This window comes from Tamandua tetradactyla, chromosome 8 (assembly GCF_023851605.1).
Source record: "Tamandua tetradactyla isolate mTamTet1 chromosome 8, mTamTet1.pri, whole genome shotgun sequence".
NCBI classification, from domain to species: Eukaryota; Metazoa; Chordata; class Mammalia; order Pilosa; family Myrmecophagidae; genus Tamandua; species Tamandua tetradactyla.
In genome coordinates, this window is record NC_135334.1 from 16,795,925 (window position 1) to 16,807,762 (window position 11,838).

The 11,838-nt window shown below is 37.3% G+C and overlaps 1 protein-coding gene across 1 annotated transcript; it reads right to left on the reverse strand.

The window, feature by feature from the left end:
- Positions 1 to 4,353: 4,353 nt before the first annotated feature.
- LOC143645031 (olfactory receptor 8D4-like) lies at positions 4,354 to 5,292 on the reverse strand. Its single transcript, XM_077114690.1, has one exon. The coding sequence runs from the start codon at positions 5,290 to 5,292 to the stop codon at positions 4,354 to 4,356; it is 939 nt and encodes a 312-aa protein (XP_076970805.1).
- Positions 5,293 to 11,838: the final 6,546 nt, after the last annotated feature.

An 11,838-nucleotide genomic window follows, 5' to 3' on the forward strand; every position in this document is an offset into this window, starting at 1 on the left:
TTTCAAAATCAGGACTGTATAAATATGTATATGCAGACTATTGTCAATCCCCCCACTCATTTCTTGTATCCTTTCTATCTAGTTCATATTCACTCCCAGTATATAACAATCTTACACTCTTTTTCCTATGTTTCTTTTTGCTCAGATAGAAAGAACATATGCATATTTTATTTCCCTCTCCATTTTACACCAAGGGAAGAATGTTGTAGATACTCTCTTACACTTTGTTTATTCTCACTTGACAGTATATCCTAGAAATCACTCCACATGAGAAATCACATCACAGAATTTTCTGTTGTTTTTTTAAATAGCTGCCTGACCCTCCTTGTGTAGATGTACTAGAGTTTATTCATACCACTCTTGCATGTAGAGGCATGAAGGTTATTTTCAATATTTTAGTTGCAAATAATTCTGCAATGAATAACATTGTGTACTTTCATATTATTCAATATGAAAACATTATTCAAGGTTCATCTTCAAGGTAAATTCCTTGTACTGAGAGTGCTAAGTCAAAAGGTAAATTCACACATACTTTTGGTAGATGTTGCCAAACTTCTCTCCATAAGGATTATACCAATTTGCATTCACCACTCACCAATAAACTGTGTGATTATACATTTTAACTTGTTCCAATCTGATAGGTGAGTAATAGTATGTCAGTATAGTTTTAACTTGCATAGTTCTTACTATGAGTGAGATTGAATACCAATAAATTTTACATTTTTTTGTTAATTGGTTGTTCATATATTTTCTTATTTTTCTATCAGGCTTTGCTCAAATTTTCTGAGTTTGTTTCCTATATATTGGACATTACCCCTTTATCTGTAATATAAGTGTCAAATAATTTCTCCCAGCTTGTCACTCTTTTGAATATGTTCATGATATTCTTGCAATGCAAAAAGATTTTTTAGATTTTTATATAGACAAATTTATCAGTCTTTTTAAATAGTGCATCTAAATGTGGAGTCATAATTAGAAACCTTTCCATAAACTTATCTCAAAGAAAAAGTAAAAGTAGTTTCTTTGAAATATAATTGAGAATTCCATTTTCATCAAGGTAAATTAGCCCCATTCCTCTTCTATCTTCCTCTTATAACTAAAAAACTCTGGTCATAATACAACAAACAGGTAACAGGAATATTTTGAAATGTGGAAAAAAATAAAGGCAAACTGCCTAGGAACCATGGGATTTGTGCTGGTGTGAAAGGATTATGGACCTTAGAAAAGTCATGTCTGAATCCTGATCCCATCATGTGGAGCAACCATTTTTTTAAAACCCAATTCAGTAGGGTATGCTGGAAACTCGATTAGATTATCTCCACAGAGATGTGGCTCTGCCCATTCCAACTGGGTCTTGATTAGCTCGCTGGAATCCCTCAAAAGATGAAGGAGAATGCCGCTCGGGGGGCTTCATGAAAGAAAAAGCCTGGAGAGAAAGCTAACATATTGCCATGTTTACCACGTGCCTTTCTAGTTGAGAAAGAAACCCTGAACTTCATCAGCCTTCTTGAACTAAGGAATCTTTCTCTGATGCCTTAGATTGGACTTTTTTATAGACTTGCTTTAATTGGGACATTTTCAAGGCCTTAGAACTATAAACTTACAATTTATTAAATTCCCTTTTTTAAAAGTTGTTTCATTTCTGGTATATTGCATTCCAGCAGCTAGCAAACCTGAACAGGATTTAAGGAAAATCACGATTGTGAATTCTGTGGGTTTTCTAACTAATTCTGCAAGGATTTAGTCAGTTACCTGAAAGAGGTATTCCACAGGGGAGAGACAACCCTGAAGGAATGAACCCTGATTCATAGGGAAAAATAATCCCTTTTCTTCTTTTTCCAAAATCCCTACCTAAAAATATTTTTTAGTAACCCCGATTTAAATGTTCATAAAAGTTTGTTTTTGTTTTTGTCTTTTGAGAGGGTGTTCTAGTTTGTTCTATTTGCCAGAATGCAATATACCAGAAACAGAATGGCTTTTAAAATGGGGAATTTAATGAGTTTCAAGTTTACAGTTCTAAGGCCATGAAAAATATCCATATTAAAGCAAGCCTATAGAAAAGTCCAATCTAAAGCATCCATGGAAAAATAGCTTGGTTCAAGAAGGCAGATGACATTCAGGGTTTCTCTCTCACCTGGAAAGGCACATGGCGAGCATGGCAAAGTCTGCTAGCTTTCTCTCCAGGCTTCTCCATTCATGAAGCCCCCCAGGGGAGTTTTCCTTCTTCATCTCCAAAGGTCTCTGGCTGTGTGGTCTCTTGTGGTTCTCCTGACTCTCTCTCATAGCTCTCTTCAAAATGCTTCCTCTTTTAAAGATTCCAATAAACTAATCAAAATCCATCTGGAACGGGTGGAATCGCATCTCCCTCTAATCAGAGGTTAATACCCACAACTGGGTGAGTCACATCTCTGTGGAGATAATCTAATCAAGTTTCTAACCAGCAGCACTAAATAGGGATTAAAAGAAATGGCTGCCTCCATGAGATGGCTCAGGATTAAATATGACTTTTCTAGCGCACATAATCTTTCCAAATGGGCACAGAGGGTGAGGGAGTTTTGTTTTGTTTTGCTTTTTAGACTTTTAATAATGAAAACTTTCTTTGTATGACTAATTGGTGTGCTTCCTTCTTTCTAATAATGAAAATTGTATAACTCACTTTACTAGCACATTTTCATTTGTTTTATTTGGGCTGCTTGGGAAAAGACAAATATGAACCTCAAACACTGCAACTATTTTGGCATTTATGGCTGTTTATTTCTGCTATTTTCTTTTGACTAATCTTGACTCACTTTTGTTATTCATATTTTCCTTATTTCTATATCTTTATTTTTAATTCAATGTTATTAAAATTATATCATCTTTAGCAATCACACATTCAATACAACAACAAATTCTGTTGAATTAAATTTCAAAATGCATCTATAATCAAAAAATTCCTTCCATCTCCATTTCCATTACTCTGGTAAAGTCAGTACCATTTCTTTCCAAGATAATTTCCATTGCCTTCAAATTGTTCTTCCTATTTCCACTTTGGCCAGTTATTCCTCCTTTCCTGTCCCAATGGCCCACAAATATATGCACATCTATTCATTTATTTTAATCAAGAGCCAGAAATTTTTAAAATGCATCTTGAAACATGACAATGGTTTCTCTTTGTACTTAGCACAGAATTCATACTGTTTACATGATCTGATATTTGGTTGCCTAACTAACTTCCTTTGGCACACTTTTCCTCTTTCAATATGCTGTAGCCATCCTCTATTTCTTGAATACTGCTAAATTTGTTACAGACTTGTTCTCTCTGTACTTGTCCATTCCCCTTTTGTTTTGAAAAACTGTTGTCTTCATTCATGTCTTATCTCAAATGTTCAGTCTTAGAAGAACTCTATTTAGAGTACTCCTTAACCCTCTAAAAATCATTTACCTCTTTTGTGTTTATTCAAAGCACTTACTTTATAATTATCATGCACATTTGTATAATTACCTCTGAATTATCTGTAACCACCCCCAAAAGTAAGCAGACCTTATCCATCATATTCACCTTAATATTCCAGTACTGAGAACATGGTATGCATGATAAGTATATACTAAATATATAAATCAATTAACAATTCATACTTCCCATACAGTATCTTCCTCATTCATATTAGAATTCATTCTTGAAAACCATAAACATTTTCTTTATATTTAATTCAACACATATGATATGGAGGAAAATAAAGACATTTATTTTATAGCCCCAAGGAAAAAAAGACTAACACCAGGACCACATTACCGTGTGGCATTGTTGAATCGCCTTTATTGAATTCCACTTTTAATATAACATTGGTATTTAATAAGCCCTTTACAGAAAACAGTAACAAAGAATTTTACTCGTTTATTGTAAAATTGTTGTGATGACCTCCATCACATGGCTCAACATTTCCTATGCATCAGGAGGTAGACACCTGCTCTGAGAATGCCTGCTGCCATCCAGGTTTCCTCCATCACATGGAAAGTCATGGCGACATCTATTACCCTGGTCTCAATGGCTCTCTCCAGATATCTCTCACAAAGTGCTTGGGTAAAGGATTAAGACCCACCTTAAATACGGGGTTTACATCCCAAAGAAAACTAAATGTCCCACCCAAAGTAGGTCTGCCCTCACAGGGATGGATTGAAAAAACATGCAATTTCTTGGAGTATATAAGAGCTCCAACCAGCACATGTATGAATATATTTATTAATCTGAATACACGCACAGAACGTATTAAATTACTTTTTAAAAGGCATGGTATAAATAAATAAATGCAAATAAATATAATGAATACATGAATAATGATTATGAGTTCATAATCTTAATAAAGAGTATCTTCATTGTGAAAATATTTTTCTTCTTAAGAGTTTCCTCAGTGCATTTTGTACTTCCCTGTTCTGCAGACTATATATCAGGGGATTCAGCATGGGAATCACGGTGGTGTAAAGCACTGAGGACACCTTCTCCTGGGTGACTGAACTGCTGGAAGTGGGTTTGAGATATATGAACATGAGAGAGCCATAAAATATAAGAACAGCTGTCAGGTGGGAGCTGCAGGTGCTAAATGCCTTGGACCTGCCCTCTTTAGAGTTGACATGGAGGATGCTGGAAAGGATAAAAGCATACGAGATGATGATGGTCAGGCTGGTGGTCACTGTGTTGAAACCACCAATGACAAAAAGCAAAAGCTCATCAATATAAGTGCTAGAACAGGAGAGTTTAATAAGGGGAACAAGGTCACAGAAATAGTGTCTAATGATGTTTGTCCCACAGAAAGACAGCCTTAAGATACAACCTCCATGAATCATGGCATCAGTAAAACCTACTGAGAAGGCTGCAGCCACCAGCAGAGAGCAGACTCGAGGGGACATGATGACGTTGTAGAGGAGAGGGTTACAAATGGCAACATAGCGATCATAGGCCATTGCTGCCAACATGTAGCATTCACAAATGGCAAAAATACAGAAAAAAAACAGCTGAGTCATGCATCCAGAATAGGAGATCATTTTATCTCTGCATATAAATCCTGCTAGCATTTTTGGGGTGATGATTGAAGAATAGCAGACATCTAAAAAAGACAAACAACTGAGGAAAAAATACATGGGGGTATGAAGTTGAGCATTCAACCCAATTATTGAGATCATGCCAAGGTTTCCTGCCACAGTGACCATGTATATCCCTAAGAAGAGGCAGAAAAGAGGCAGCTGAAGCAGTGGTTGGTCAGTTAATCCTGAAAGAACAAACTCGGTCACTGTGGAATGATTTCTCATACTCATTCTCCTGTAGGAAATCTGCATGTGAGAAGGAAACAATCAAATCAGGCAGGCATATTTACAGCTTGTCTGCAATTCCCCATGGCTCAGGTTTTTCTAGTACTGAAAACACTGAACCAGGTTTCGCTTATCCCCTTGGTACTAAGCCTACCCCTCCTTTGATGCACAGGGACTTTGACTCTCCTAAAAAGTAAGAACCCAGATAAAACAGTGTAAGCATCTACCTACTTAGAAAGCATAAATTCACTTTCCCATCCACTCTAATATCTCAATTTCCCTCATCAAAGGACAAAACCTTTCTCTCCAGAGTTAGAGACAAGACCAATGCTAAACACCATGGGGAGGTTTTGCTGAAGCAAATCAGTTGACGAGGTGTATAAAGAAGAGGCAAGGGCCCTGAAAATACTCTGCAAATGACAGATTTTCCTAGGAATGGTTCTGCCTCCAGGATTTTCTACCAAAATGTTTACCTGTGTTGCCAAGGTAAATTGTCATTTCCTGTGCCAAGCTTCCCACGGGCGGTGATCAGAGCATTAATTCCAGGGGGATGTTTGTAGTGTTACATTAAATACGCAGTTTAGGATCCTAGGACTTACAAAAATGCTGAATTGCATAAAGGTAAGTGGGTTTCTTAACAGAAGGATATCTGACTATGTCCTAGAAGATTACATAATTTACAATATTTCCCAAACTTATTTGATGACAGTAATCATTTTTATTTTTCTTTTCTTTCTAAAAAAAGGCACATTGTAGTTAGCAGTGTGGTTCAGAGCACACTTTAGGACTATTTTGTATGTGTATATGTCTGTGTGTGATCTATTTCTAATCTAACCACAAGTTGATTTCCATGTGGGAAGCCTGTTCTTACACTTCGGTGAAGCTGGGTAATGGCAAAATAGCATACCTCCCACAACTGGCTCTGTCTTCTGGGTCCCTGGCTGTTCTCTAGCTAAGCCTGCTTCTCTAGGCTGAAGCACCCAGGGTCCTTCACTAGGAAACTCAATGTAGCCTAACACTAGTAAGGCCACTTTTGACAGTGCCAGCAACCCACACAGACATTCCTGCCTTCCAGTCACACGTCTCTTCAGGAGGGAGGCAAGGATGACATAGGTCTTGGGGTTGCCTGTCCTTAGATCAACGAAGACCTTATATCTAAAGTATCTAACCATTTCCCTTTTGGTGTTGGACGTGGTACAGAGCTCTCTCTAGATTCTCAAGTTTGTCCAGAGAGCCCTGCTCAGACATATGGTTTAATATTTTCTCAATCTGCCAACCCAGGATCTCTATTTCTCCCTGGCTATTCAGGAAGCTGCTGTGACTCCTTGGTCCCCATCTATCATTACCATATTAGGCCAAGCACATTTCACTTGGCCACTTGCATTTCCAAAGATGCAGGTGCTTCTTCCTGTTGTCCAAATCCCTCTCTCAATTCAAGACAAAGGAGCTTTATGTCATGGAGAAAGTCACCAAAGTTTACACAACACACAACACATGCCTTTTGTATCTGCTCTTTTCTGCCATCCTAAGGGATGGGGACAGGGGACTCATATGCAAAAGAAGAAGTATCCAAGATGTTTGACTGTTATTGTAATACCCTAGAGTCTTCCTTTTCCTTCATCCATCATCTGATATACACAGATAGAGAGATCACAGTGAGAGAAAAATCATAGAAATGTTCAAGAATATCTATATACTGGAGGGGGGGATGGATTTGCATTTAATGTCCTGAGTGACTCACCTATTTTGGTATCTAATTTTCCCACATTTCCCTTAATTCTTGTCAAAAAAAAAAATGTCTTCCATCCTGCAAATGTTCCTTGTTTTGTTCCAGCATCCCTCATCCTTATGTCCTCTAGTCAAGCCAGTTAGTTGCTCTTTCCTGCATTCCCTAGTTCCAAACCACCTCTGTGCTTTAGACCTTGGCAACTCAAAGTGTGGACCATGGACCAGCAGCATCACCTGGGAGCATGTTAGAAATGCACAATCTCAGGTCCTATTCCAGATCTACTGGGTCAGAATCGGCATTTCAACAAGATCTCCAAGTGATTTTGGTGCACAGTATTTAAAGTCTGAGTGGCACTATTTTAGGCTATTCTCTCCTAAAGCTAACAATTTTTCTTCTTTCTTATTTCCTTGTCTGACCTTTTCTCTGCTGCTTCTATGGGCTGGCCTCATTCATGAGCACCGGAAGCCAATCTCTGAAAACATCTTTCAAGAAAGCCCTTCCCAGATGAAGGATAGGAATTGTACAATTTTATATCTCAGTATCTTGCCATCTGTGAGTGAACTCAAGCATATGCATAGCAAATAATTTATTACAATAAATTGCATTAACTTTTGTGTTTGTAAAAGGAAATGTTATAAAAATGTGTCTTAATGCACAGAAAAATGAACAACAATAGCCAGGATCTAATTTTTTTTAACCATTTACTAAACAGTACCTGCACTACTTCCCAGCTTTCACTGGCAAACCTCCACTAACATAGGGATATAATTTTATGTTGCGTGTCTGAGAACCATCCAAAATAATCAATTACCCTGACAGAACTGAGCGCTCACGTCTTTTTAACAATTCAAAGTACATTAAGGTGTTTTTAAACATTTCAAAGAAAGAAAAAGTTTTCTTAAATTAGACGAAATATTATCATTTCAACAGGTAATGTATATAGAGAATTTTAAGAAGATGTTTTACATTCTTTTTTATGCAATCTTTGAAATTTGGAGTTTATACTAACATCACATCTCAAATCAGACTCGCCCCTTTTTCAAATGCTCAGTAACCACATGTGGTTAGTAGCTATGGGCAGTGAAAACACAAATCTAAAATATATATATATTTCCCAATTCTGACCTAATTCTCAGATCTCAATAGCACAGGGGTGGCAGAAGGTGCACCAGACCCTGAGTCATAAGATTTCATTTCAACTCCTGCACTCACATTTACAGTGTACAATTTCACTCATCATAGAGCTGCTGAGTTTTGTGTTTTAATGTGTAAAATAATAATAATAAATACTTCAAGGGATTATTGTGTAAATTAAATGAGATAATATGGGTGAACATACTTTGTGCAGTGCATAGGTCCATAGAAATATAGTTTATAAATATAACTCCTATTTAGAAAGCTGGTGATTATTCATTCCCAGATTGACCCAGGGGTGCTTAGATGAGGTGAGGGTCTAAGATGCATTGTCATGCCCTCTATACCTCTATTCCTGTGACTCAGTAGCTCTGAAAATACAGAGGAACTCTAGAGCTCTTGTGGATGGTCAGGAGTTGGATTTTAGAACACGTTTTAATAACCATACAATAGGAACGTCATACCTCTGTAACTCACCTCCTTCCCTCCTGAAGTCTCTAGGTGAGAAGCTCTCCTTCTTTTTCCTATACTTGTCACTTCGGGTGTAAAGATTAATTATACCTCCTTCGTTAAGCACCTAAACAACTACAGCTAACAGGAACCAGGCTTGAATGAATCAGTTCCTGCATTTGGGGTACAGAATTATAAAGACCGGTAGTCCCCAATGGATTCTCATCTCCTGGGGTTTAACAGCCTGTAGATTTGTAAAGAACTGTCCCTGGCCTGTCATAGTGTTTTGTGCATAAGGAAACCTAGTCACGCAATGAAGTCATTTCCAGAAAAATGCATTTGGAATAGCTCCACACTGGGAATATATTCAGTATTACACTGTTAAAAGTTTGGAATGGATGAGGGAAAGATTATTGCTTTCTCACAGGAGGTATTTTAAAATATAGAGGTAACCAGATTTCCAGTTATATGTTATAATTGGTAAATGATAGACTCTTTTAATTTTTTAAATAAATATATTTGGGGCATCTCCCATAGATTAGGCATGCAGAAATGAAATTCAAAATTATTCCCTTGAGAACTTCACAATATAGTGGGGTGGATCTACAGCCCACATCATGCCTTGCCCTTGTAAACTGCTGGATGCGTGAAATACCACACACAGTGCTCCACAGAATCAGCACTGGCTACTGTTTAAGCACATAGATGAACAGATCACTACTGTGCATTGTGATACAGGCAGTCATTATGGGAGGATAGATTTCGAGCTGTGCCCTCAAAGGTGGGGAGAATTCACTGAAGCAGAGAGGATATATGCAGGGATATTCAAGATGTAGATAAGGGCATAAATGAAGGGCAGAATTTTGTGAATGACTGAAGTATTTCTTGGATAAAAGTCGTGTGCTGGTTTGAAGGGATGCATGCCCCCTAGAAAAGCCATGTTTTAATCAAAATCCCATTTCATATAAGCAGAATAATCTTTATTCAATACTGTATGTTTGAATCTATAATTAGATCATCTTCCTGGAGATGTGATTTAATCAAGAGTGGTTGTTAAACTGGATTAGGTGATGACATGTCTCCCCCCATTTGGGTGGGTCCTGATAAGTTTCTGGAGTCCTATAAAAGAGGAAACATTTTGGAGAATGAGAGATTCAGACAGAGCAGAGAATGCTGCAGTACCATGAAGCAGAGGGTCCACAAGTGACCTTTGGAGATGAAGAAGGAAAACGCCTCCCAGGGAGCTTCATGAAACCGGAAGCCAGGAGAGGAAGTTAGCAGATGATGCCAAGTTTGCCACATGCCCTTCCAGCTGAGAGAGAAGCCCTGACTGTGTTCGCCATGTGCCTTCTCACTTGAGAGAGAAACTGTGAACTTCATCAGCCTTCCTGGACCAAGGTATCTTTCCCTGGATAGATGCCTTTGATTGGACATTTCTGTAGACTTGCTTTAATTGGGACATTTTCTCAGCCTTAGAACTGTAAACTAGCAACTTATTAAATTCCCCTTTTTAAAAGCCATTCTGTTTCTGGTATATTGCATCCTGGCAGCTAGCAAACTAGGACAGGTCATATATCAATTTTTCTAGTTTCTACTGATTATGGAAGCAAATAGCATCAGAGACGATTCTTACACCAGTCCTTCATTCCTGGTAATGTCTCTCCATGGTATCTGGCAGGTTGTGCCTGGTGACCTTTGGATCAGCTATTTGGGGCACCTTTAAAATAGCACATGCATTTGAAACCTCCCAATTTTCAGGGGCAAACAAATGAACTCAGATCTCAGTTCAGGAAAATTATGACATCATTTCAGATTGTTTGACAATCAATTATCAAGTTTCTAATATGATAAGGATTTGTAATTTCTAGAGGTAGGTCAAAAGTGACTAAAACATGGTCCTTACTCAAAAACAATTCATGTTCTTGGGCAAAAGTGTTTTGAGTATCACCCATAGTCCTTTAGCTCTTTATGCATACTTCTTTTTTTCCTTTGTACTGACCACCACTTTAGCAATTCTTCACCACATATTACATGCACTAGTCTTCCTTGCTATTTGGGAGTCTGTCAAGGGAAGGGGCCATTTCTCATTTGTCATGTGCCCCTGAGACCAAGGAAAATGTCTGACAATCAACTCATTCCTTTCAGCATCCCTCATCCCCATCATTCATCCAATTCCATAAGAGTACTTTGTTCTCTCCTGTCCAGAAAACAATGTGTGGATAAACAAATGAAATTAGGCTAACTTATAGAGGAGGGGTTTCCATTTACTACAAAAGCATAAAAGTTCAATTCTTTGGCAAAATAAGCCATTCATGAATATTGAAGTTTATAGTATTAGAAGGGTTGATATATATGGTACAGAATTCTTGCTTACCCTCAAAATTGAACATTGTTGATATCATCTATTCTACCTAAACTTGCCCTAGAACAGTTGTTGCTTTGAGTCAAGTATTTTAAACAAAAAAGTTTAATTATAGGTTGCATACCCATTTCCAGTCTATGAATTATTATTGTGACATTGCTTAGTAAAATAATCTCAGGTCATCCTACTATGATCACATATGATTATAATATGATCGTATATATATATATGTATGTAATATATATAGTACATATATGAAAAATATATGTGTGATATATATATCAGTGCCTCACCATGCAATAGTTTCTTTTGGAATTAAAATTATTTGTAATATACTACTACAGAAATATATGGGGGCAGAGGCATCTGATTCTAAAAACATATGAACCAAATGAACATATACATTCTGAAGACTAAGGAAAAAGTTTAGATTATCTATGTTATTGTTTTTTGTTCATATGGATAAGTCAAAATTGATTTAGCTAAAGCAATGTCTTTATAGTTATGCGAGGAGTTCCTCTCATGTGGAATGTGGTAATCTAGGTAGCTTACTGTGTTCTATCATTACTATTGTTGAATTAAAGGTGGGCTGAGGCTCTATACATGACTCTTAATATAGCATCTGACTTTGAGTAATAAATCTGTAAATAACAAGCCCTTTCTATGAGGAACGAGCCAAAACCCTGATACTCATTCCCACACAATAACTATATTACTTATTTTCTACCCCTGTAATGGTATAATCATCTAAAAGATGCAATTGGATACATACATCCTGTGATAAGATATATGACCTCTTAATAGTTCTTCTGTACCATAAAGATGAAGACACAGACTCCGGGAATATGGCCGAATAGAGTAGCTCAGGATTAGCCCT

Excerpts from the sequence above, each read along its gene's own strand:
- LOC143645031 (XM_077114690.1), bottom strand. The coding sequence starts at position 5,292 with ATGAGTATGAGAAATCATTCCACAGTGACCGAGTTTGTTCTTTCAGGA.